The 27,522-nt window shown below is 37.7% G+C and overlaps 1 protein-coding gene across 6 annotated transcripts in view; it reads left to right on the top strand.

The window, feature by feature from the left end:
- DIAPH2 (diaphanous related formin 2) overlaps nucleotides 1-27,522 on the top strand; it is a 264,713-nt gene that overhangs the window by 14,459 nt on the left and 222,732 nt on the right. For 3 of the 6 annotated variants that reach the window (XM_052813763.1, XM_052813768.1, XM_052813769.1), the window contains exons 2-10: nucleotides 8,951-8,983; nucleotides 11,404-11,580; nucleotides 13,092-13,196; nucleotides 17,548-17,568; nucleotides 23,503-23,642; nucleotides 24,017-24,091; nucleotides 24,178-24,247; nucleotides 25,588-25,724; nucleotides 26,912-27,020. In XM_052813763.1, coding sequence (XP_052669723.1) covers nucleotides 8,951-8,983; nucleotides 11,404-11,580; nucleotides 13,092-13,196; nucleotides 17,548-17,568; nucleotides 23,503-23,642; nucleotides 24,017-24,091; nucleotides 24,178-24,247; nucleotides 25,588-25,724; nucleotides 26,912-27,020 — 867 coding nt within the window. Of the gene's footprint in view, nucleotides 1-8,950; nucleotides 8,984-11,403; nucleotides 11,581-13,091; nucleotides 13,197-17,547; nucleotides 17,569-23,502; nucleotides 23,643-24,016; nucleotides 24,092-24,177; nucleotides 24,248-25,587; nucleotides 25,725-26,911; nucleotides 27,025-27,522 lie in introns of all 6 variants that reach the window. The other 3 variants (XM_052813764.1, XM_052813767.1, XM_052813766.1) reach the window with 3 other exon arrangements.

Here is a 27,522-nt window from a genome sequence, read left to right as displayed (position 1 = left end):
TGCCCTCTGCTGATAATAATTACCAAGTTGGGTGACCCTTTGGCTTTATTTAGCATGAGGAGTTGTCTAACTTCTTTTCCTAGTATTGCTCACTTCTGGATGGTCAATCTCCTGGGAAAATAATAGAGTAATTGGAGAAAACCAGGCAGCTTCCTGGTTGGGAAGGTGGCTGACATCCTCCAGTCTAACGGCACTGACTCTGTGCTGTCAACACGAATAACTTTTCAGCTTCATTTTGGTAGCCTTGTGTAAGGTGTTCACATGCTCCTTGGTCTCACTTTGTAGTGCCCCAGGGAATGTTTACCTTCATGTTCAGGTTATAGATTAAGCCTTAGTTTAATAATATAAGTAATGCATATTTGAGGAATTTGTGATGTGAACAGCTGCAAAGCAAACAAGAATTTTCCGTGTGGTGTCATATAGACCAAATGCAAATGTGCAACAATAGTAACAAAACTATTAGTGTTGCTAACTTCAAGTATCTTTGGTGAATTACAGCAATAATTTCAAGTTCTTTTGGAAAGCATGGTGAATGCTCCTTGAAGTGCCAAAAAAATTACTGTAAAGCAAACATTTTATGTATTATATTTTTACTAATTTTATTAGTAATGCCAGGTATACTTTGTCATGGATAAAGGTCTTGAAAGTCCTAAAGGAGTGTGTAGTTCTAGTTTCTGCACATCAGCTAATGTGACTTGGGTATCTTTTCACAATTTCCTAGGTAGCTTTTTACCTTTTAATTGCAAAACTGCATATGTTAACAGATGGCTAAATTGTCAAATGCGACTGTTACTCAGTCTCTGTACCGAAGAACAGAGGTTGTAGGAGTAAATTCAGTTTTGTGGCTGTAAGACCTAGACTCGAGTTGCACACGACTTTTTGTACTTCAGATATTAACCAGTTTTGGGTTTTGTCCCTTTAAACTCTCTTGGTTCAGGTACTCATATGGGAAGTTATTCCCTTCCTGGTTGCAAGCAAATTTATTTGCAGCCAGTTAAAAAACACTTATCCTTGAGCAAAGTTTTACAGTGTCTTTTGCAGGTGTTGAAGTCCAGGTAAATTTTAGAAAAAGGTCATATCATCTTAGTTTAAAAACAAGAAAGTTGAGAAGGTCAAGTTTGTTTGTTACCCTTAGAAAATTAGGATTGCTAGTAGCTGTTGGAGCTGTTACCTGAAGTTATAGCCTGTGCAGAAGCGGGTGTTGCAGTACACCATGATTTGCCTGAGCAGTGTGCAGTGGAGTGAAAATTGCTGTTAAATTTAGAAGTTACCCAGCTGATCAGTTTCATTATATATGTGGTAAACTGTGAGTTGCTTTTAATTTTATTTTTGGGGTGGAAGTGAGAATCTTGCGTGAAGAATTAAGAACGTGGCAGAGTAATACTTAAATAAATATAATGGAAAGATCAATCAACCCTTGTAAATGCACCTTTATTTACAACTCATGGCCAGCTGAAGTGATATGGAAGGTTTTATTAATACATAAGTTAGAAAAGGATTAAAAAAAAAAAAGTAGATTTGCTGTGAGTTTTGCATTAAAAGTTAATGCAGTCATCTCAAGTTGTTTCGTTCTTTGAATGTTGACATTGTTACTGCAGTAGCCTGAACTGAGCTTGGATGAGGAAATAGTAATTTTTATACAAATAAACGTAGTGAACTATGGTGAAAATCTGCTGGCTTTATGTGCAAGATTTCAATTACTCTGAATATTAACAGGGCTGAGACTAACCTTTTAAGATAAAAGAATAGTGTGATGCAGTTGCATTAGTATATGCTATGATTTTTGTGTGCCTTATTGTCATGATCTGTCAGTACTTATGCAAGTAGTGGTACACTTAGAGTAAACTAAAATTGGGAGGAGTAAATAGTTTTGGTTTTAACTATTGATGGACTGGAAAGACTATGTTCAAAAGGGAGGAGCTCTGTTACTTAAGTCTTCTAAGTGAAGAACTAAGTCTATCAGTAGGAAATAGCTCTTTGATATAGGAGTTGATGAAGTTCCATGGTTTATGTTGATACTGAAGATTAGGAGAGAGAGATGATATGCTGCTGTATTAAATTGTATGTGTTTATACATATAAATATCAATTTGATATCCCTTACAGAATCATAGAATGGTTTGGGTTGGAAGAGACTTTAAAGCTCATCTAGTTCCAACCCCCCTGCCATGGTCAGGGACACCTTCCATTAGACCAGGTTGCTCAAAGTCCCATCCAACCTGGCCTTGAACACTGCCAGGGATGGGGCAGCCACAACTTCTCTGGGCAACCTGTTCCAGTGTCTCACCACCCTCCCAGTAAGGAACTTTTTCCTTACATCTAATCTAAATCTACCCTCTTTCAGTTTAAATCCATTACACCCTGTCCTATCAGTACACATCTTTCCTGTAGGCCCCCTTTAAGTACTGGAAGGCCACTATAAGGTCTCCCCAGAGCCTTCTCTTCTCTAGGCCAAACAGCCTCAACTGTCTCAGCCTGTCCTCTTAGGGAAGGTGCTCCAGCCCCTTGATCATCTTTGTGGCCCTCCTCTGTACTTGCTCCAACAGGTCCATGTCTTATGTTGGAGGCTCCAGAGCTGAACACAATACTCCAGGTGGGCTCTCATGAAAGCAGAGTAGAGGGGGAGAATCACCTAGTGCTAGCCAGACTTCTTCTGATGCAGCCCAGAATGTGATTGGCTTTCTGGGCTGCAAGTGCACATTTCTGCTGGCTCATATTCAGTTCTTCATCCACTAATATCCCCAAGTCCTTCTCCGCAGGGCTGCTCTCGATCCACTCATCACCCAGCCTGTATTTGTGCTTGGGATTGCCCTGACCCACATACAGGACCTTGCACTTGGCCTTGTTGAACTTCATGAGGTTTGCATGGGCCTGCCTGTCAAGGTCCCTCTGGATGGCATCCCTTCCCTCCAGTGTGTTGACAGCACCACACAGCTTGGTGTCATCGGCAAACTTGCTGAGGGTGCACTCAATCCCACTGTCTGTGTCACCAATGAAGATGTTAAACAGCACCAGTCCCAATACCAACCCCTGAGGAATGCCACTTGTTGCTGATCTCCACTTGGACATCGAGCCGTTGACTGCAAGTCTTTGATTGTGACCATCCAGCCAATTTCTTATCCACCAAGTGGTCCATCCGTCAAATCTATGTCTCTCCAGTTTAGAGACAAAGATGTCATGTGGTACAGCGTCAAATGCTTTGCCCAAGTCCAAGTAGATGATGTCCATTGCTCTTCCCTTATCCACCAACGCTGTAACCCCATTGTAGAAGGCCACCAAATTTGTTAGGCATGATTTGCCCTTAGTGAAGCCATGTTCGCTGTCACCATTCACCTCCTTATTTTCCATGCACCCTAGCCCAGTTTCCAGGAGGATCCGCTCCGTGATCTTGCTGGGCACAGAGGTGCGACTGACTGGCCTGTAGTTCCCCAGGTCTTCCTTTTTTCCCTTTTTAACAATGGGGGTTGTGTTTCCGCTTTTCCAGTCGGTGGGAATTTCCCAGGACTGCCATGACTTCTCAAATATAATGGATGGTAGCTTAGCCACTTCATCACAGCTTAGCCAGTTTCCTCAGGACCCACGGATGTATCTCATCAGGTCCATGGACTTGTGTGCCTTCAGGTTCCTTAGATGGTCTCGAACCTGATCTTCCCCTATGGTGGACAGTTCTTCATTCTCCGAGTCCCTGCCTTTGCCTTCTGTGACTTGGGTGGTGTGGTGGCTGGAGGACTTGCTGGTGAAGACCGAGGCAAAAAAAGTCATTCAGTATCTCAGCCTTCTCCATATCCCGGGTAACCAAGTCTCCTGCTTCCTTCTGGAGAGGACCCACATTTTCCCTAGTCTTCCTTTTATCACTGACATACCTATAGAAGCTTTTCTTGTTGCCCTTGACGTCCCTGGCCAGACTGGATTCTATCAGGGCTTTAGCTTTCCTAACCTCCTCCCTGGCTGCTTGGATAATTTCTCTGTATTCCTCCCAGGCTACCTGTCCTTGCTTCCACCCTCTGTAGGCTTTCTTTTTGTGTTTGAGTTTGTCCAGGAGCTCCTTGTTCATCTAGAAAGGCATCCTGGCATTTTTACTCAACTTCTTCTTTGTTGGGATGCATCGCTCCTGAGCTTGGAGGAGATGACCCTAGAATATTAACCAGCTTTCTTGGGCCTCTCTTCCCTCCAGGGCTGTAGCCCATGGCACTCTACCAAGCAGATCCCTGAAGAGGCCAAAGTCTGCTCTCCTGAACTCCAGGGTAGCGAGCTTGCTGTGTGCCCTCGTCGCTGCCCTCAGGATCTTGAATTCCACCATTTTGTGCTCACTGCAGCCAAGGATGCCCTTTTGAGCTTCACATTCCCCACCAGCCCCTGCTTGTTGGTGAGAACAAGGTCCAGCATAGCATCTCTCCTCGTTGGCTCCTCTATCACTTGGAGAAGGAAGTTGTCATCAACGCACTCCGGGAATGTCCTGGATTGCTTATGCCCTGCTGCGTTGTCCCTCCAACAGATGTCGAGGTGGTTGAAGTCCCCCATGAGGACCAGGGCTTGTGAATGTGAGGCTGCTCCTATCTGTCTATGAAGGGCCTCATCTGCTTGGTCTTCCTGGTCAGGTGGCCTGTAGCAGACCTCCACTATAGTGTCACCCGCCCTTTAATCCTGACCCATAGGCTCTCGGTCAGTCTCTCATCCATCCCCAGGCAGAGCTCCACACACTCCAGCTGGTCATTGATGTAGAGGGTGACATTCCCTCCTCATCTCCCCTGCCTGTCCTTCCTAAAGAGCCTGTATCCAACACTCCTGTCATAGGAGCCATGCCACCATGTCTCTGTGATGCCAATAAGATCAAACAGCCCTGCAAGTGTGCGCATGTCTCTAACTTCACGTTTATTCCCCATGCTACATGCATTTGCATAGAGGCATTTAAGTTGGGTTCTTGATGAAGCTGACTTACTGGCTGGAATTCCCCTGTGCTGCTCTTCAGGTGCTTTCCTGCTGACCTGTGATCCCTCTCCATGCTCTGGGCATCTACTCCTGGCACTGGCATCAAACTGGTAGGAGTGGGATGGATCGAGGTTCCCTCCCCTGGCAACTTTAGATTAAAGCTCTCTTCACCAGCTTGGCAAGCCTATGACCGAAGATCCTCTTCTCCTCTGACAGATGGACCCTGTCAGCCCCCAGTACACCAGCTTTCTCAAAGCAAGTCCCGTGGTCTAAGTAGCTGAACCCTTGGCTGTGGCACTAGTCCCATAACCATTTACTGATTCACCAGATTTGACTGCCCTTTCAAACCTCTGTCCTTTGACTGGGAGGATTGATGAAAAAACTACCTGAGCTCCTGAGTCCCTTACTGCCGCTCCCAGGGCTCTGTAATCCTTCTTGATACTCCTTAGACTGCTCCCAGCTGTATCAGTGGTGCCCATGTGAAACAACAGCAGTGGATAATAGTCGGGGGACTGTATGATGCTTAGTAGTCTCTCGGTGACACCCCTGATATGAGCCCCCAGTAAGCAGCACACGCCTCCAGAGAGTGCGTCAGATCAGCAGATGGGTGCCTCTGTACCTGTCAGAGTCACCTACTGCTATCTATCACCCCTCGCCTTTCCTTAGTTGTGGTGGTTATTATGCAGGGAGCAGAGTGGGCTGCCTTAGCTCCAGCATCTCTCCTGATGTGATGGGCCTTTCCCCTTCAGCCTGCAGAGCACCTCAGGCTTTGGGGAAGTCTCTTCCTCCTGCTGGTCCTTGCCGTTGCAAGCTTCCTTTCTTCTGCATGATTGGCCCCCTCCCCTCTGTGTGTGCCGGTGGGAAAGTTTTTGGCTGTTTGGCCGTGGGCTGTGAGTCCACTGCACACTGAGCTTGGAACCAGCTGTCTGACTCCTCAGCCTCCCTGATGTCACGCAGCTTTCTCACCGCCTGCTGCAGCTCAGCCACCAGCTGCAGAAGGTTCTCACCTGGGCACACCTTTTGGCCAGCAGGTCTGCTGCCTGTCCCTGCCCCAGGAGAAAGGTTTAGGCACTTCCTGCAGTCTGGGGTCTGCACTGCAGCCCCTGCCTTCGCCGCTCTGTCTGGGTGGAGGCATCGGCCACCATTGGGTTAGATGGTGCAGGCCCCCCAGCCAGAACTGCAGCCTTTGCTCTCGGGCAAATGCCCACCATTCTGCCTTGAGGGTCAGATAGGATGAGTGCCTTTGACCTGTGCAGGCGTTTTATGTTGTATCATCTGCAAATGTTTAATCATAAGAGATTTTTGCAAAACCTTTGCCTTTGAGCTGCTTCTAAAATCAGGGAGTTAGTGTCTTTAACAAGCTAGGAAAGGGTTGATTTCTTTTCATCTTGTGGTGTTCTGCCTGCCTTATAGATGGCTGAAAGAATAATGCTAGAGGAGTGACGACAAAAACTGTGATAACTTAAACTTCCTCTTGGGGAGGTAAACTGCTTTTGGTTTATGTTCTTAAATCAGACTGGAAGCATGATTTCTTTGTTAGTATACGAGACTGTTAGAATTGTGTGTCAATGAGAATGTGTAACTGCCTTGCCTCTGCCTCCAGCTGCTTGCAGTTTCTCTTCTACCTGTGAAATGTGTTGCTTATCTTGCGTAGCTACTGGCAATAGTGTAGCTTATGCACCATACGGAGATCTGGGAAGTGTGCTTGATATGTCTGGAAAAAATGCTGTGTGGTATCTTGCTTTAGTATTCTGTTTTTTGCCCAGAGGAGTTTGAGTGACATGCAATAAAAATGTAGAGATGGAGTAGATTATCCTGTTCCAGGTTTTGGGAGAGATACAGTACTTCAATGAGAAGGGGAAAAAAATATATTTCTAGTACAAATAACTGCTAAAACAGAATCAGAGTTTTAGAACTTCTTGCTTACATAACTGTTTCTGGGTTGAAGTCATGGTTAGGCTTTACTTCATTTGGACTTGCTCAGTAATCTTCATGAAAAAGAAAAGGTCTGTTTACCCCAGGGTAAGGACATCTTAGTTTTGATTTCAGGTTTAGATTATCACTTCCCCTTTTAACTCCATTCTAAGCCAGGGTAAGGAAAATACAAGAGAGGTGTAGCTGTAAGGAAGAGGTTTGAGATATGGCAGTTAGGAAGCTGAAGGGTTGGTGTCAACATCTGGAGTAGTAAGAGAAAAGGATTTTATCCTAGCTGTCTGTACTGGGTCAGGCTGGGATGGAGTTAATTTTCTTCATAGCAGCCCATATGGTGCTGTGGTCTAGATTTGAGACCAAAACAGTGTTGATAAAACACCTGTGTTACAGCTTTTGCTGAACAGGGCTTACCCAGTGTCAAGGCCTACTGTTTCTTAGTGTGCCCCCCTGCCCTGCCCCAGGAGTAGGATGGGGTGGGCCAGAGTTTGGGAGGGGACACAGCCAGGACAGCTGATCCAGACTGACCAAAGAGAAATTCCATACCATGTAGTGTCATGCTCAGCAATAAAACCAGGGGTGGGGAGGTGGGAGGAGAAGTTTTTTCCAAAGTAGCAGTTGCTCAGAGCCTAGGTAGGTATTGGTCTGTTGATGGTGAGTGATGGCTTTTGCATCATTTGTTTCTCTATCTTTTTTTTTTTATTTTATTTTTTTATTTCTTCGCTTGTTAAACTCTGTATCTTGACCCATGATTTTATGCTGCTTTTGCACTTCTGGTTCTCCCCCTGATTCTGCTGTGAGGGAGTGAGCAAGTGGCTGGGTGGTGACTGACCTGCCAGCCAGGATCAATCTGCCACGCTGTTCTGGATACCTCTGAATGCTTATCTTCATTATACTTTTAAAGTATGAACACATTGTCCCTACTTCCCACCTTGTTGCCTCCTCCACTATTTGTGTAGTCTTGCAAATTCATTTGTCTCGGAAATACAATATTGACAACTGTAGCTAAGTGACAGAAAGTAGACTTAGAAGGAGCATGGTGTATTAATATCTTCCACCAAGGGGAAGTAAAACGTTGCGTGGTGTACAGTTATAGGTTCATTTCTAGTAACATTGAACTCATCCACTGTGTTAACAACACACGGTGGTATGGGATGTTGACTGGAAGCATCTTGATCATTTTGGCTCATGAGAGTATAACAAAGGAATTGGAAACTTTGCTGTCCAAGAAAATAGGCTTGCTGTTTCCTAACCAGTGACTTGCAGGGCTGTATCATCATGGATCAACTAGCACACTTTTTTATAGACAGCAGTTCTTTTTGACTTGGATCTGTGCGTGTGGCGCGCCCCCCCCCCCCCCCCCAAAGTTCTAGACCTTAATTACCTGTTCATGACTGCTTGGTGTAAATTGAGCAATGTTTATTAACCAAATGCTTCCTTGATATAATTATTTGATTATTGATATTGGTATGCAATAGAGATTGCTTTTTTTGGCCATGAATAAAAATGTAACGTTGGTGATCTTTGTCAGCAGGATTTTACTGCTAAGGAAAAAGTGAGAGGGTAGTAGGGAGGGAGAGATAGTAGTGACTGGTTTGTGCGTCATCAGTATGCTGGCTTTAACCAGTTCATCTATCAATTTACATTACTCAGTGTTAAAGAGAAATTGGCAGAAGGCTCGAGAAGCTAGGGTACAGGAAATTCTCCTCAACTCTGAGTCTCAAAAACTCTGTCAGAACTGAGAATGTCATATAGCTATCTGCTGACTCAGTATGAAGTTTGGTAGTCCATGTTTGTTTTGGAAAGCTTTCTAAGAGGTCTTACTGCATTTTTATGAAATAGTGAAATAGTAGTTTCAGGTTCATGAGTTAAATAGTCAAAAGACAAGGTGAAATGGGATGCAAGTTGTTTTTTTCACATAAAATGCAGTAGATTCCATGCTCATTTGGCTGCAGTTTTGTTAGAACACTTACTGAAATTTCAAATGCTTTTTAATGTTAGAATACATGAAATATAGACTTCTTTATTCTGAAACAGTAGGTAATTGTCTTTTTTTCTTTGATTTGTGTGTGTGTTTTTTTTTTTTTTAATAGAATATTCAAATAAAAACTTTGGCAGATGATGTGGTAAGGTCTTTGTAACATCTTAATTTGCAATGGTAACTCCACGCTGCATGCTATTTTACTCCAAATGTTGTGGACAATATAACATGTTCTTATAAGGATATTAAGCATTAGATTTCAGAAACTGAGTTACTATTTCTAAAGATCTTCATTTGTCACTTTAAGTTGAAGAAGAGTAATTAATGATACCTATTTGGAGGAGCTTCTTTAACCACATTCTAAATACTTCAGTAGTACTGTGGATATGTTGAAACTGTTATTCAACAGTTCCAGTGTTATTTCTCTTGACCTTCTTTTTAACACTAAAGGATCTGCAGTGATTCTTCAAAGTTAGTTGCCATGTGATTCAAGTGGAACCCTTTTGGGTAATAAGTCTATACTGTATGTCAAACAACAAGTTTGTATTCAGTAGCACTAACTTTATAATTCTGAATACTTTGAAACCTGTTGCAAAGTATTTTTACAGAAAGTTACATAAAAATTCATTTCAGTAAAATTATAACCTTTTACTTTCTATATAGAATAGTTAAGCCATGCTGGCCACTTAGTTAATCATCACTTACATGTTTGAAGTGAAGAAATTGTACCTAGTAATCATGTAGAAGATTCATTTATGGCTTTAAAGTGATCTCACCATTGCAATCTGATTAAACAAATTTGTTGTTAATGAGGTATACTTGAAACAAATCACAGTATGGTGAAATTCATCTTGGCTTTTTTTTTTTGTGACTGCTGAATGGGCATTTTAATGTAAGTGAACAGTAAAACTGCATTTGATGTATACTGAATAATTTTGGATACTGCCTTTCAGGCATTATGTCATATCTTTAGCCTTTCCAATAGGTTATGCCCTAATTTTAGTTTAAAAAAAAGTAATGTAAACTATTCTAATATGGGGAAAAAATGGGATTAAAGTAATATTCTTGCCTTGTTAAAGATGTTAACAGTATCCTTGTAGGTAATGTGTTTGTGTCCACAAATGTAAGACTTCTAAGGAAGAAGAAAATACAAACCCAACCCCCCCTCCCCTCAAAAACACAAGCATACCAAAAAAACTTCCAAAGAAATTCAAATGGCATGCAGCTTATCTAGGGATACTTTCTCTTTCAAAAATCTAAGGTAGTCTTGTAGGATCTCAAAAAACAACAACAAACCAAACACAACAACAAAACAAACCAAGAAAAAAAAAACCCAACAGCAAAAAAAGGAAGAACCTTTCTTTCCCCATATTCCACAGCACTTGGTCAAACTTCTCCGTTCCTGACTGGACTAATCTAAAATGAACCCAAATTTCCTACAGATGAAATAGTCCATTAAACTTTTCACACCTCACAGAGGTTGTTTAATTATAGAAAATAGAAACTTTGGTTTACATGTCTTCATAGAGATTGCGATAACTGCCATGAATTATACTGGTAACCCTACATAAGCTGCTGTTACATGAAAGCACATCTTCATAAGGCTGTTCAATGCCTGAAACAAACTAGTATTTGTTGATGGAAACAGTTAATTTTAAAAAAATCGCTATAGACGTAATGTTCTCAAAATTAACATATAGTTAAAGACAGTATTATTAAATCTAAAAAATTCCGAGTTACATATTAATAATATGGTAATAAATGGCCTTATAAGGAAGGTGCTCTTGTTGGTTGTTTCCAATATTAACAAATTAACTGAGTAAGCATGCTTTAAAAATAAAAAAAAAAAAAAAGGTGGGGGGTTTGGTGTAAGGCATAAAACAAGTCAGCCTTAACCAGTGAAATGTCATTGCAGACTGTATGATATGCTTTCACTAATGCGTTACGTGTATTTAACTATGGATGGCTGCTTCTATGTGAGTAATCCGTTACCTGGCTTTTTAAAATTATGCACTAATTTCAGGAGTCCGTACTCAAAAACACTTCAAGGAATTGTGAACTATACTTGGAGCATTAATTCCTCTACAAACTTTATTTTACTTTAGCAGGATTTTTTTATAAGCCTGATGAACTTGTGAGTACCTCCTTCCCAACGGTGGCTTTTTCAGTTGTCCTCCAAAGACTTATAGCTCTTCAGGTGAAGGAACGCTTGGACATTACCTTTGTGGTACCATATTTATTCACTATCAGGATAATTAGGGAGTAATGTGAGAAGATGAACTCAAGATTTTGAAATGCTAAGAGTTTAACATAGATGGTGTGCTTTTGAAACTGTCAGAAATAGTTATATCCCTTTTGCATGTGACCTGTCATGAATTTACCTTAAATGTTGTTGTCTTTCTGTGAAAAGTAATCTCTGAATGTTAAGAGTATTTTTACTTACAGTTCAGTTTGAGTTTTAACTCTGCTGCTTGGATTAACTAAAACTGTGTGTATTACTTCCATGTAATTGGCTGCTTTCCTATATTTCTATTTCTGCTTATTTTTAAATGGATGTCTTTGCAGCGTGACAGAATAACAAGCTTCAGAAAATCAGGAGTGAAAAAAGAGAAACCTCTCATTCAGCATCCTATTGACTCTCAACCTTCTATAAGTGAAGTACCGCTTTCCCAGGCACTTGTTGATGACCGTTGCATGAACTTATCAGAAAAAGAAGTTATGGATCTCTTTGAAAAAATGATGGTAAGATGATGTGCTACATCAGTTTTATGAGATTTTAATTTGTTTTCGTGTTGGCATTTATTACGTTGTAGTGATTTTTCAAATGTCATTTTGGAAGTATTAACTGATTGAGAGGGCGTAGCGTAGGCCTGATAGACCTGTCTAAATTGGCACATAAACAATTGAGTAACTCATAGAATGCTAGTATTATATATGTTTAAATTACTCGGTCTACTTCTACAGAGAAAATAAAAGCAAAAAAACCCCATAACCTTAGGCTGTTGATTGCTTCATTAAGATAACCTCTATAGACCTTAGTTGCAGTAGTTAGATACTGCTGCTGAAGGATAGTTTTTAATAAACTTAAGTAAATACCTTTGGAAAATAGTAATTTCCATTAAAAAAAAATGTATAGGAAGCTGATTTTTTGTATGGTCTTGAATGTTTTCTGTCTTAGGATCACTTGTCAACGTTTGTGCTTCTGCTCACAAGCAAGCTTTTCTATTAGTAATACGGAAATAAACTTTTGAAGTAGGTGTGTATTAATTCTGCCACACATGTTGGTCTTGATATGTGAAGTATCAGGAAATGCAGTCTTTTGAGTATTGTTAGAAATACTGTTTTCTGTGTCATTCTTTAAAATTGTTTTGAACTTCCATACAGTCACTATGGTTTAAGAAGTGTCATGTTCCATTGTGTAGCTCTACTCTGTTCAATGAAGTTGTGAATCTCTTCTTGAAAGAATGGATGAGTGTTAATTACTACTTGCTTGACTTGCTTGTTAGATTAAGGGATTAATTTTTAACTTTTCCAAGTAACGTTAATTGAAGGAGACAGTAGGTCTGTGTTCCAGAGACTAGTAATTCTTTGAAAAAGCCGCTAGCTAGTTAAGTTATTACAGGAACATTTACTGGTCTTAGTTGCTAATCTGAAGTTACTTTGGCTTTTAGTGACAAGACTACTTGTGACTAGTAATGGCTATATGTTGTATTTCATCAGTTATATTGAAACAGGCATCTTTAGATTTAATCTAGCAGAATATTTGGATGTTTAGGTTTGCTAAATACATCAGTTGGAACACACTCACATCTACCCCTGCCACAAGCTAATAATCTGTGTAATAACAGCCTTCTGATTAGATAGTGCAGGAATAGTGTCCTTTGTGATAAAATTTTATAAAAACCACAGTAACTTCAAAAGAGTTAACACTTATGTGATCAACTTGAGGTGTATAATTTTTGGGTTTTTTCTCTAGTTTTATTTCTTGAGCCAAATTTCACTAACAGTAACTACCCTTTATGCAATTATAATTTTGGCTAAGTCTTGAAAACAGCAAACACTTGAAGTAACAATTAAATGAGAAGATCGGGTAGCTCAGAATTAAGCAAACTGAAATGCAGATAAGCTGGAAAAAGTCACTTCTGTTTGTTTAAAAGTGAGCCGTTTGTTTAAGAAGAGGAGTGTAAAAATAACAAAGATTAATAAAAAGCATGAAATAGAATCTTGATGTTGTGTGGTCTGTTTCTTTACAGGAAGACATGAATCTAAATGAAGAACGTAAAGCTCCTTTGAGAGATAAAGACTTGACCACAAAACGCGAGATGGTTGTCCAATACATTTCTGCAACTGCCAAATCCGTAAGTAGTCCCCTCTCCAAGTGAGATGAAAGTAAGAAGCTTAGCTTCATGAGTGTTATGCTTTTCAAGCTTGAAACTTTCAATTTTTTTGTCTGGATTTATTTTCTAAGAGTGGTAGAAAAAGAAATATCTATACTTACTAACATACTTTTAAATGCTTGCAGCTGTGTCTGAAGGGTTAGTTTGTATTTCAGTTGTTGGGCAATGTAAAAACTTGATGCTTTCTTGTAAATCATAAGAAATTGCAAATCCAGTGATGTACAGTCATGGATGGAACCTGAGCATATTTCTGTGGAATTGATTTTATGAATTTTTGGTACCAAAAGTTTTTGGAAGGGTTACCATGACTTTATGGTTTCAGTAATGACATACATACTAGATATACAATTTGCAGTGTTAGAAACAGGGAATCAAAATATTGAAAGTATTTAAAATTGAAGTAAAGTCAGTATTTGAAGTTAATTCGAGTATGTTGAGTACTGTAGCTGGCTTGAAGACTGCATTAAATATTCTGCTAAGAAATGTTCTGAAGGTAAATAAAACGATTTCTTTAGTGAAAAGATGGTCTTAAAATGAGTTTCAAATTTATTTTGAGTAGAAAAAAATATATTCAGACCTTTCATTCGTCTTGATCATTCTCTGTACTTTAGTTGATTGATTAGTCCTTAGTTGATGGATCCTTCCTGCAGAATTTTTGCAGTCTATCTGTTCTGGCATGCTAGAAGTGTGAGAGAACGACTGGATGCCCCAACATTTGGGGTCGAGAAATACAATTTCAAATAGTGAAGAGCTGCGATTTATTTTTTGCAGTGGGACTATGAGTACTAATTACTTATAAAATACAACAGTAATGCTTTTTGTGTGTTAAAAATTGACTATGGCAAATATAGTTCTTATCATGTAAAAGGAGAATATGCCATAAAAATTCATGAATGTTGGATGAAACAGATAGATATATGTTGTGATTTCCCTAAAAATAGGTTTTGTCCTGATTTGTGCCATTATTTGCTGTATAAAGAATTTTGAAGAAGCCAGTGGTGAATTCTGAGTAACTGAATGTATTGCAGCATTGGGGAGAAGTGATGGTGGGGGGTAGCTTTGTATATCCAAGGGTCCGTAGTATGCCTCAAGTGATAAAATTTGCTATCAGCATAGTTCTTCAATAAAATTAGGTAATGCGTATGATTTTACTTGGAAATTAGGATGAATCTCATCTTTTTTCACACTTAAGTTCTTGTATGCAATAAAGGGTTACTGGAAAATAAGACTGTGTGGAATAATTGTTCAAATAATGGCAGCACTGCTAGCAGTTCTACAGAGCTGAGTCTGAGGGCTAAATACAGATAGCATTAAATAATAATCTGTTTTGTAGTGAAATAAACTGGCAAATAAGATGATGTTGCTGTCTGCCTAATGAATCTATAAGCATGGACTGCAAGCAGTACAGTTCTTTTAACCTTTAAAATCAGCTCTGCAGAGTTAAAAAAAAATTAAAACTACAATGACATGCAATTATTAAATGCAAATGCTTTGCATTAAACATTATAAACTTAAGTGAGGGAAAACTTACATTATAATGTGAAAATGGTGATTTACGTTTCTGAGAGGAGTGATGTTCCTGCATGAGTTCATCTTAAACAAAATCCACAGTCCTTTAGTCTGTCCTTGAAGGAATCTTAGTGCTTAAAGTATGGTCTAGCTAAACATACAAGTTACTGGAGAATTATTCAAGCTTATGCAGCGAATATTATGAAATTTCCTGTTAATATACTTTGCCTAGACTATCTTTGGGAACTATTGACTACGTGTTGCAAGGTTTTTGTCTTCACTTGATGATCAACGTTAATTCTTAAATTTTTCTTAGTAAGCAAAAATATTTTACTGAAGCAGTAGAAGCTTTCACAATGGAAGTACTTGCAATTCTTTCCTGAAAAGTAGTTGGATGGTGGTGACCTCTCTTATATATACTGATATTGAAATGTAGCCGCCTCAAGTACCATAATTTTGTAGATGAGTAAGGAAAGCATGGCTACCATTGCATGTCTAACTGCTGAAAATTTTAACAGGTTGCTTTACTGCCACCGTATGCACTGCAGCATGGGAAACTTAACAGAACTGGGGATACGTTTGCCAAAATGTACTAACAATTTTAAAAATATAAACTAAAAAATTCCAAAACGTCCTCATACATGAATGTGCACTTTGAACTTAAGTTCTGGTATGGATGTTTTATACATATGCAAAATGTTTTTCCTAATGGAAAAAGAGCTCGTATCAAAGTTTGTGTGCTTCAGTATGTCCTTCTTGCAATTGAATCACAGCATTTGAATGGAATAATTTAAGTTTTTTCAGAAATATCAATGACCTTTCTGTAGTGTGTTACCCTAATTTAGCTTTTAAATAGCTAGCATCTTAACTGTTTTAAAAATTATAAAAAATAGAGCTCAGTTGTAAAATGTTGATTGGGATCTTACAATAAAGCAAAAGCTCATTTTCACTGTTAAATTTGTCTTCTGTTTAGTTAAACTACTACTCTGCCTAGTTGAATTCAAGCCCTAACCAATTTTTACTGCATCATGAATTGTCAAACTTTCTTTTCTTGAGGCCATCTTCAGGCGTGTCTTCCATGAAAATGCTGATCGCATTCAAAATGATCTTTCTTAAAATTCTCTATCTTTTTCTTTGGTCACAGATAATTGTTCATCTGTCTTCCTTTTTTATACTGCAAATACTTGGGCCTTTTCTTCTGCTTAGAGCTCATGAAACACACTTAACAGTTGATGTGACTTTTCTCCCAGTTCATTTCCTGTTTATTTTAGTTAGGCTTTTGGGCTCTCTCCACTCACATGAAAATACCACTCTCGTTTGCTGATCTTGTCTTAACCAAATTATTTTTAAATTTGGTGCTTCATTTTCTCTGGCTTGTGTGCCATCTGCAGCATGTTGACCATGCTTTTCTGAAACACTGTACTGTCTTCAAAGTTCTGAGTGAGAAAGAAACCTCAATTTTCAATGGATGAAAAAAAGCTTTCCTTTTCCTTGGGGGATGAAGTATAGAAGCTAATAAGCTGGATGCTTTAATGTGAAGTTATTATCTGTGCTTCTGATTCCTTCTCTCACTTGAAGAGAAAGAATGTTGACCATCAAAATTGTACTTGGGAAATGGTGAAGACTCAGAATTCTGTTTCAGAACTGAACTTGGTGACATCTCATACCATATTGAATGAGTTGAACATTGGTGACAGAAGAAGGCAGTAAATTAGGAAAAGAGGTTGTCTGGTGATGACAGGCCACCTTGTGCTTCTAGAGGAAGCTTCATCAGGAAGAGAAGAGGTGATTGTGAAAGACTTGCAGGGACTTCTGTCTTCTGAAAGACTACCTAAAACAGTAATGGAAGAGATAAGAGTAGAAAATGAAGCAAGTAGCAGCTGAACAGATACAGTCAAATTCAGATCTCGGAACAAAATCATACTGTCTCAGGCTCTTAATCAGATAGAAGTGGTTATTCAATAAACTGGCTGCTATCAGATGGCAGCAAATAGCTGACAAGGAGTGGCCTACAGTATTTAAGAGGTCCATAATCCTGGTGTGCACAGGAACACGGTCATTTGTGCAAAGTGATGGAACAGGGCAGAGATGTGCTGCCTTTCTGCAGTTTCTTCCGTTTAAAGTCAACTTCTTGTTCCTGAATATGCAGAGATGCTGTTCCATGGTAAAAAAAGAGAAGATGTCATTCTGAAAACCACTGTTTAATTATCCATGTAATTAAAAGCATCCATACTGAGCAGTTGAAGAAAAATGCCACATGAGATTTTTCTGAAATGCAAGTTAGATTTATAACTGTAGGCTATGTTTTTGATTATGAAAACTTAATTAAATTAAGTGATGACATCATCTAAATAGATCAAAAGCTCCATAATAAATGAAGTTGTTATATGTACAAGGAAGTCAGTATGCCATTAGTTTTTTCTGTAGTTTTCTCAGTGTCATATATAAAATATCTGACCTGATAATTTTAACAAAATGGCATATCTCTTAATCTTTTAAGATGTAGATGTCAAGCTAGGTATTTAGTTATTTGTTTGTAAATATGTAAAATACTAATGATTCAGCAGTGGAACATAAGAATTTAAAATTATTTCTGCTACAGTAGAACTACTGTTTTCCTGTTGAGAAGCTGTAACTCTTAAACGGTTTGATAAAGTAATAAAAGACTGTAACTACAACTAATGATTAAACACTGAAAAATTTGTGTGATGCTACATCCTACTAAGTACTTTGTTGTGTTTATTTATGTGTTATTATTATCTTTTTTACACAATAACCTCTCTTGGCTGACCACTGCATGCAGATAGTCGGAAGTAAAGTTCCGGTGAGTATGAACATGATAGTTTTGTTTTTTCTTATGAATACACTTCCATTTTTAGAGATTAGGCTGGAATATTTTGGAGTTTTAAATCCAAGATAAAAGTTCAGTGGGCATAACTGAATCCTTGTTTTATCAAAATAATTATCAACTATATCAGTCATGTTTATCTTACCAGTGTATGATCATTGATTGCATTTTTGAGGGATCTGTTTTTAAGTTTTCAGGAATCTATTTCCAAGTACTTCAGACTCACAGAGAACTCACCTGTTCATTGTGAGCAACAAATATAATTTAAGCTTGTCTCACTTTTTATTGAAGGCAAACACTCAAAACTTAGAGTATTTGGCTTACTTCATTCTGTTTAGACATGGATTTTTTTTCATGTCCTAATTGTTAGTATTCATAGTTTGTCATGGAAATGTCAGCTGCTAGATATCAGTGTGAGAATAAGATTAATATAGAGGATTCAGAAGGTCAACTAATAGGCATAAGATGAGATCGCTCACAGCATAAATTTTCTCTTATTAAGTGCTCAGCTACATTTTACATTGTCGTGGTTGAATTTAGTGATTTTTTTTTTTCTTTTTAAACAAGTATTTGGGACTCAATTCATTGAGCAAATCGACAAATTCAAATTCAGCGAACTTTTGTTTTCTTGAAAAAAGGATGTTGGGGGGAATAATTACATATACATTTTAAATGATGGCTGAAAGCAAAGGTGTTCTTTTTAATTATGGATGGACTTTATTTTTGATTGCAGCTAAAACAGGCTTTTCAGGTACTGCAAGGTTTTCTACTTGGGTCATATTCAGTACTTGTATTTTGTAGTAAGAATAATAAAGAACAACCTGTGACTTAAAACTGTCTAATCATTACCTCAGATGTACTTAAATATCTAAGGATATAGTGCATAGGGATAAAGAAATTGCTGTTGGCTGTGTTTTATTCAGAGTGGTCTTTAAACAGACTTTTCTGTCTGTATTCACCAGTACTTTTTAGTTTTGTACACGGTACTGGTTCTTATGCTGATTGAGACAATACATAAGCACAATGACGGTGTTTAAAGGTATTTGATTTCTGAGGGGAGAAATTATTAATTCTCCAGTTCAGTGTGTTAAAAACAGTTTTGAATAATTCCTGCTGGTATGTAGTTTCCTTATACGAATTAGTCTGAACAGCTGCTTTGTGAAGAGATGATTTTATAAAGGAAACTGGTATATGCGGAATGGGTAGTGGAGAAACTATACCTGTTTTCTTCCCCATGCCTTTTAATTCAGGGTCTGATGGAGAGCAAGAATTAGTTATGCATGACAATCATGTTTTTGCACAGGTAACTTGCAAAATAGTAAAACAAGAAATGCCGCTCTTAGAGTATGGCTTCTGTATATTATTGCTTAAAGAATGCATGCATCATGGTGTGCTGCTGCTCAGTATATGTTGTCATAGGATTCATCCTTTGGGAGTTGTTTGTTTGCATCTGCTGGCGTATGTAGCTATTTTCCTGAAGAGTTACGGGTTTACTGTGGTTAGAGAGGAGAAGAATTTTGGGCTGTTGATGCTAGTACTGTTGGGTTGTAGTGACAATTGCAGAGAAGAGGTTTGCCTGTTAGTGAGGAGTTTAGAGCTTTAACTTACTTTAGTTTTACTTGGGATCTCAAGCACTGGTGCCCACTTGTCATTTTAGCTGCCTGCTAAGTAACCTTTCCTTGCTTTTATAGACAGTGATAATTGCATTGAAATGGCAGCTGTGCATCTTCTGTTATATCTGGAAGGCATTAATGTAGGTGGCTGAAGTAGGATTAGCTTGTTAGTTCTGGTTTTTAATGGGTTGAATTAATGTGTTTGGCAAATACCCGCAGGGTGAAGTGGATATGAACTGTGTAAACTTCCAATTTCTAGTTCAGGAGCTGATAGCGTTTCCTCATAGCTTGAACAAGGATACTGCTTTTCCAAGTCAAATGTGTGACAACTAGAGTATGTGGTTTAAAAATATAATTGAAAACACTTTTATTGCTTTCCTAAAAACAAATAAACAAACCACACCCACCTCCCCAAACAACTTGTCTTATCTGACTTTGTTATTATACTCTAATTAAAATATAGTGGTTTCTTTGCTTGAGATAGAAACAGAATTGCATTAATAGAGAGTATGAAAAAACTCTGCAGTTAGTCATTGGCGAGGGGGAAAGTGTAAGTTATTACTTCCACTTTGTTAGTAATTATGCTGGTACTAGTTACTTGTTTCTGTCTAAAGAGTGATTTATTTACTAAATTATGGAACAGGTGTAGTGAATTGGATAGAAGCAACCACCAATGATACTGTGAGATTTCTATTCAATGTACTGGCTGCCAACATCCTCACTGAAGTAAACACTGTCTCATGGAAGCAATATACTTATAACTTCTTCAGCTGAACCCAGCTTTAGCTTGAGTCCTGATGAGGTCTGAATTGTGCCTCAAAGAGGAGTAGTTTCTGCAGGTTCTTCTGATGTTGTATTTTAACTGTTACAGCCCATCCATTTGGTTCGGGTGTGTTCCACAGTTCTTTACCACCAAGTAGATTATCTTCTTATTTCCCCATGGAGGGCAAAATGCTTTTGCTTTCCCATTTTGTTAGATAATGGTTCTCAAGCTTTTGTTTACAGGCATCTGGTGGCACATCTGAGTAGTGTATAAAGCTGGACGTTTGCTAAGTCCTGGGTGAGGAATTTCTTTGTCTAGCTAACAACTTTGAAATCCCCTGGAGTCAGAGAAACTGAAATAGACATCTCTAAAACATTTAATTGTTGCCTGGTTTTCTAAATATTTAAAAAAAAAAAAAGTTTGTATAGAGAGTAAACTGCTTATTTTTCACTATATCTTGCACTGTAAAGCGTTTGTCCTGTCTCTCAGTCATTATTGTTCCTTAAACCCTGAGATGTGTCCTACACACAAATTTTAATTGATTAATTAGATCTACCCCCTTCATGGGAAAGCAAACTAGGTTTTCTTTTATATACTTTTTGTGAGTATATAAACTCCTTTTCCAGGAGTTCCCTTAAGCTTAGTTTTTCCCTAAACTTCTTTGCTTCTAACTTCCTTAGAGAAGGATTTTTAAATGTGTGGTCCAGGCTTTCATTTCAGTTGTCATGAATGAGTAATTCTGTGCCTTAATTGTAACACTGTGAAGGTGACTGGTCATGAAGTAATTTATAAGATTTTTGATTTTATGCATTGATTTAATCTCTGAAAGTTCTTGTGTGGGACTTACCCCTCTGAGTTTTTGTACTTCGCTTTTGCCTTTTGTCTTTATTAGATGCTCTCACATAAAGCATATCTTTCACAGAGACTTTGTACTTCAAAGTAAATGTGAGATGTATATATTAAAACCGGATCCATGTAAAGGCATAGCATTACTTAAAAATAGTATTCCAGTTAAACTCTCTTTGAATAGGGAAATAAAAGAAATAGCACCTGGTTGTAGCACTCCAATTAGCATGGGTAGACGGTAAGAGTGGATTGAGACTGAAAAGTTGATTGTAGAAAATAACAGGAAGTAATCCTGCTAAGCTGAGAATTCTCTAGCATGAACTGGAGTATTTGGGTGAAAGGTTTTGGGAATGGATTTTCATGAGCCATCTTCAGTGATCATCTGTTTTTAAGAGGGGGAAAAAAGGAAGAGGAGATGCTACATAACTACATATTGCTATGTAGTTAAAGGTGCTTAGACATAGAAACAATGAAGAAGTGTGTCTGTCATGTAAGGCATGGTGAGGAGGCTTAGGAGATCATGCTGCCCATTCCTCTGACTTTTAACCTATTTTAAGTGTTTTTGAGGGAGTCATAGGTCTTCTGAAAACGAGGGGCTAGACAGAGGGCCTCACTAAGTCCTCGACGCATAAAAAGACGAGGCAGCAAGAGCACACCTTTGTTTGAATATGAAAGAAAATGTAGCAAAGACCTTAAAGGCCTCATCTGAACAGGAATCTCCTTTGGAGCTTGCAGCAGACTACAGGGGAAGGGCTAACCACAGGAAATAATCTTTTTGGGGGGGAAAAAAAACCATCTTGCATTCTAGAGTGCTTTTCAGGGGCTAGCTTAACATGTAATGGCTTTTGAAGTTGCAGTTACCTCATCTCTTTATTTATTTTGTGGCTTACAGCAGTGCTTCTGTTCTTTTACTCTGAGGGTTTGGGGAATGGCTGTTGTCTGAAATGACAAAAACTGTATATGTATGTATATATATATATTAAAAAAAATTTTTTTTGTTTCCGTCCAATGGAATGAATGGCATAAAGCTGTTCCTGTTTTCTAGTTCTTTACCTTAGGGTCTTTCAGAGTGATGACTTTTCTAAACCATGATGATTTTTCATATGTAGGGCTAATATACTTGTCTGATTTAAAGTCAGTTCCTACTCTTATAAAGATAACCTCCACCCATTTATTTCTTTTTCTTTTGGTGGAAGAGCATCTCTTTGTTTAGAAGGTTGATAGTGACAGATTGTAGATCCTTTATATCCTATTTACTCATCTTTGTCTGTCTTGGTCCTTTGATGTTTAACTGGCACGCGTTGTCCAGCTAAAGGTGCTATGCATGTCAGCGAGAAACATCTTCAAAGTTGACGTAGTCCAGAGAACACTGTTGTCTTAATGCATTCACAATCTGTGTCACATTTTTGTTTTGTTGAGGTGAGGACAAACAATCTGAAAGTATATTGTGAACATTTCTATAGTTCTGTTATATGTATTAATACTGGAATGTATGTGGGTCAAAATCATTAAATGTAGACAAGTCATTTTGTCATCAGCCATACTTAGTGTCATTTTTGGAAAATGAATGGTAAGAATTTGAATAGAGCAGAAACTTCATAGAAAGTGTAGCTTTTTGAAAGAGAGACAATTAGAAGATTACAGTAGTTGCAGAAGTTCCTGATACAATTAAAACCAAATACATAAATCCTATTCTAGGTCAGGGACTTTTCATATTGCCTTTACGACCATGACACATCTTTATCAGGTTCTCTTCAAGAGACCATTTAGAGCTAAGGAGCTTTAGGAACTGCATAGTAATCATAACCACTCTTCTGAGATAAGCCTACTTTTCTGCAACATGTCAGAGCTGTATAAAAGATTAGCTGCACTGCTTGGTAAAATGTTTTGTATATTGTTCATGGTTTTGAATACTACAGTTCTAAAAACTGATTATCAGGTATTTTTAATACTAAAATACCTTGTAGGTAGTTCTTCTTCTGTAATGCTGCTTCCATAGGGAGATGAGCTCTTTGTCAAATCTTCCATATGACTCTTTTGTAGCAAACAAGATCCTCTAGAGATCGCTATTAGTGGCGAAACATGGAATTATGGTACAGCAAGAAATCATTGAGTCATGCAGTTGCATGATTTTAAAAACATTGATGTAACAGTTGGTGGATACCAGCTCCGTTTCATTTTCAATGGCTTATCTTCTTCCTGTCTTTTGTACAAGAATTAATTTGAAAGTCAGGATATGTCTATAGTGATAATGCACAGCTTTTTTAAAACAGAAGACAGGTACAGTGGGAATGATCAGACAAGCTTAGTAACAAGTGTGGGGGTTTTTGTCTCTGTTTATGGTTGTTTCTACTACAGTGTTATGAAGTAGATGTTAAATGAGAGTGTGTAGCAGTTAAACATGTTAATACAGCTGGATGATGGAATTAAATTTTTATATCCAAGATGTACTACATGCACTTTACTCAAAGAAGTGAAGAAGATTCCAGAAAAATATTTACCCTTGTGATGCAAAACCTAAACTATTAAACATTTATCACAAATCAAAGTCAAGTCAGGTGTCTTTAAGAGTTGTACAGGGAAAAAGGTGATTTTAAAATTCACGCAGAACTGTTGGTCTTGCATGTTATCATCTAAATGCTATTATGATCAATGTCAGGTTAAGCAGCATTCTGTCTTCTGTGATAGGGTGGACTGAAAAACAGCAAGCATGAATGCACACTGTCCTCGCAAGAATATATTCATGAATTGCGATCTGGAATTTCAGAGGAAAAGCTTCTTAATTGTCTAGAGTCTTTGAGAGTGTCTCTAACTAGCAATCCAGTCAGGTGAGTAATAATTTTTGCTGTAGTTTTCATCATGCTGGGTTTGCTTAGCAATAAAAAATTGTGGGGTTGTTTTTTTGAAACCAGAGTAATTATGCTAATACTTGTTGGCACGAGGAAGTAGTTCTCAGCACACTGGAAAAGGATAAGTGAAGTGTTTGCAACTGTCTGCAATATCTTCTCACCTTTCAGTGGTTCTCAACAACTTCTAGTTGTTGGTACTAAGCATTTGTCTTAATGGTTGATCAGGTCTACCTGGGAAGTGAGACTTAAAGCAGCTTTTATGAAGAGATGTACAAGCAATATTGGACACATAACTTTGCAAGTTTTCCATTTGATTAAGAAATAGTTAAAAGCATTTTTCTTCCTTTTTCTAGCTGGGTTAACAATTTTGGACATGAAGGTCTTGGACTTCTGTTGGATGTGTTGGAAAAGCTTCTGGACAAGAAACAGTAAGGACTTGGATCTTTTGAAGGGAGGGGTGAGGGAGCTTGTGAAGGTTGTTTGTGCTTATGTTATTTTCCTCCTCCCTTTCAAGGCAAGAAAGTATTGATAAGAAGAATCAACATAAACTTATCCAGTGCCTCAAAGCATTTATGAACAATAAAGTAAGAAATATTTTAATTTCAGATACTTCTAGCATGATTTGTTTTTTGTTGACTTGAAGATCTATGTAGCATATTGAATCTCAGAAAAGGAAGGAAAGCTTGTATATCGAGTGTCAGCTGACTTTGGAAATGTAGGTCATAAACTTCGTGTAAGTTTTCATTGAGTCTTCTTTGTTAACCTTCTGAATATGCATTTTGTCTTAGTTTTGTTAAATATAACTGAGTTTTGGAAGTAAAATATTTGGCAAACAGGACGATAGTATGGATTTAAGGTAAGTGAATTAGGAAATTAATTGCTTGTGAAGTTGAAAGGAAAATATTTATTTCTAAATTCTGATTTGAATGCATGCTTGGTTTTGTTAATGTAATGTACTTTTCACCTGATTTTAAATTGAGTATGATTTAATATCGTTTTAGCTACAGTTTTTAAGTTGGTAGGTAGTGGGTAAAGGGTAAAGCTTTGGTCTTGTTTGTCATATCTAACTTGTTTCTAACATGGGTTACTCATGTTCACGAAGTGAGTACTGCTTCTAGAAGCTGATGTGTTAAACTTGTAATTTTGCTTTATTCATAGCAAAATCTAAAGTGTTGTTATAATGATTGATTCCACCCCCCCAATAAATATAACTGTGCATTAACATTACTTTTAACTCCTGTTACTCAGTTTAGTAAAATCTTACTCACAGAACAGCCTGTCTGATGAAGTGGGAGAAGTAAACTTAAATGGTCACATGCTTCCCCACTGCTATTCCTACACTTAGATTGTAACTTCAGACAATTAGATATCTGATTTACCGACTATCCTGTAGTTAATGAAAGTGAAAAAGAAAAATAATGCTACTTTTAAATAAATGCCAGTGTGTAAGTTTTTTGATTTAGCTGTACAAAAAGTGAAATAGAATATACGATAAATAAAAGATAGTTGTTTCAAAAAAGAATTTCAATGTCTATTGGTCATTTGTGTGGAAAACATTATTTTGACTTGCCAGGAGCTGTTACAATTACAGGTAAAAAAAGGAATGAATTTTTCATACTGTTAAGGTGTTTCAGATATAGATAGAAAATAAAAAGTGGTTTGATTTTTGGTGGATAACTTATTTTGTAAAATCAGGTATCTTCCTTATGAGCTCACTCCCTTAAGAGAAAGCCTCAAATGTAAGACTGGGAAGACTGACTCGTATCCCCAAGCGATAATAGCCAGAAGGTTTTAGTTGAGTGTTGCCAAACTTCATATGGGGGAGAGGGGGTGTGAGGATTCCTAAGGGTCTGAAGCCCAAAGATGATGATGAGTATTCGAGGCAATTACAATCTTTTCACAGTAAGCTTTTTGTTTCTTTAAGTATGGATTGCACAGGATTCTAGGAGATGAAAGAAGTCTCTTGCTGTTATCAAGAGCAATTGATCCAAAGCAGCCACACATGATGACTGAAACAGTGAAAATACTTTCTGCTCTCTGCATTGTTGGAGAGGATAATATGTAAGTAAAATATGGAAACAAAAAGGTTTTTTTGAATGCTCATGAGTTGTCAGTTTGGATACAGGTGAGAAAACTTGTCAGTTAAACAAATGTAACCTGTTAAGTCTTTACTTTCTTAACATAGTTTAAATGAAAAGAGACTTTCACCTGTTCTGATGCATTAATCCAATATTAAATCAAGACAAAAGTAAGTGAGCAGAGATCTACAAACTGTGGCTTAAGTGGAAGGTCTGAAAGGACTATGATTGCTTACTGTAGAGAAGAGAAGACTTCATGAACTATTAACTGTTCATAAATGGCTGCTGAAAAAAGAATATTTAAGTTATGGATGATCAGGAGTTGTGAACTGTTATTTGCCACAAGGAAAGCTGTCAGTTTTAATGACAATTTAGAAAAATGTGTGTTAGCATGGGGTACTACTGAGCCTATTATTGTGGGGAGGATTGAGATTGGGATGTCTCCCCTGAGGATGGGAGATGAACTTATATCTGAAAATTACTGATTTGACACCACATGTGAAGATTTTTCATTAGTTTAGATGATAATATTAACAATATAAATATAAATATATTTATGGATTTTATTAAAATATCACCTCTACCTAAGCATAACGAATTTGACAGGGGCAAAAAGTTTACATTTATAGCTGAAGTTCTGAATAGTTTAAGTTATGGAGTTATGTAGCACATGTCCATGAGCTTTTTAAAACAAAGAGAATCAGTTGGCAGATGTTTGCTTTGAATTATTGAGTGTCTTAGTTTACTGAAGGTTAAAAATGGCAAGCTTCATGTCTTGTATGCAATAAATAGATAAAACCAATTTGATTTCTGCAAAGACAATATATTAGAATTCCCAGATGTCAAACACGTCAGCTAGTACCTAGTGCACAGTCTTGCAAAGGTTGTGTTTTTTTCTTTTTTTTCCCTTCATTGGTTGTTTCTTAGCTGAATGTCACAATAATTTAGAGATTTATTCACTTTTTTTTTTTAATTCAACATTAATCTTGTAGATATTTTAACATGTGGTTCTTGGTTTATTTTCAACTTTATATAGATAAGCGTAGATAAATACATTCAGATTCTCTGTTGGTGCACTGAAGTCTTGAGTTGTGTCAATAGTGGGCTAAGTATCTTTAAAATGAGAAAGTTGATTGTGGTACGCTTTTTGACAGTTTACCTCTTTCTTAGTCTGGACAAGCTTTTAGGTGCTATAACAACTGCTGCTGAAAGGCACAATAGGGAACGTTTTTCTCAGATTGTTGAAGGACTGGAAAACCATGAATTCTTACAACTGCAGGTGGGTTTACTTTTTTATAAGCTTATTAATACTTCAGAAATAATCTAAAATACTAGAAGACTGTGTATTATTTCATGATCTTTAAATTATTTACCAGTGAAGTCTTTTAGTGATATTACTCCAGTGTTCAGTAAAAGAGGAAAAATAAAGAGAAATGGCTGCTGATACTAGATTTTCTGATTGTTAACGGTGTGAAACCAAGAAACTGACTTCCTTGTCCCAAATATAGGATTAAAAAGTCTTGACCTTAATAAAAAGAGAGTAATTAGGGATATTCCTGTTCTTGGATGCCAGATGTAATGCTCAGGTAATAAGTCTGTGAAAGCATTGTATTATCTTTGTCACTGCTTAATCTTCTTGACTGGGAATTTTGTGTGGTTTAATGGACCAATAAAAATCCAACTCTCAGTCTGTCCTCTGTGAAGTGTTTAGTTATTGTTACTGGAGCCGTGAGGAAGTTGGAGTTGAAGGAGCTGGAGGCAGTGCTCCCTGTATGTCTCTT

The sequence above is a fragment of the Harpia harpyja genome, chromosome 18 (genome assembly GCF_026419915.1).
Source record: "Harpia harpyja isolate bHarHar1 chromosome 18, bHarHar1 primary haplotype, whole genome shotgun sequence".
Taxonomy (NCBI): domain Eukaryota; kingdom Metazoa; phylum Chordata; class Aves; order Accipitriformes; family Accipitridae; genus Harpia; species Harpia harpyja.
Note: the sequence above shows the minus strand (reverse complement) of the source record. Positions and strands in the feature narration are given on the sequence as shown.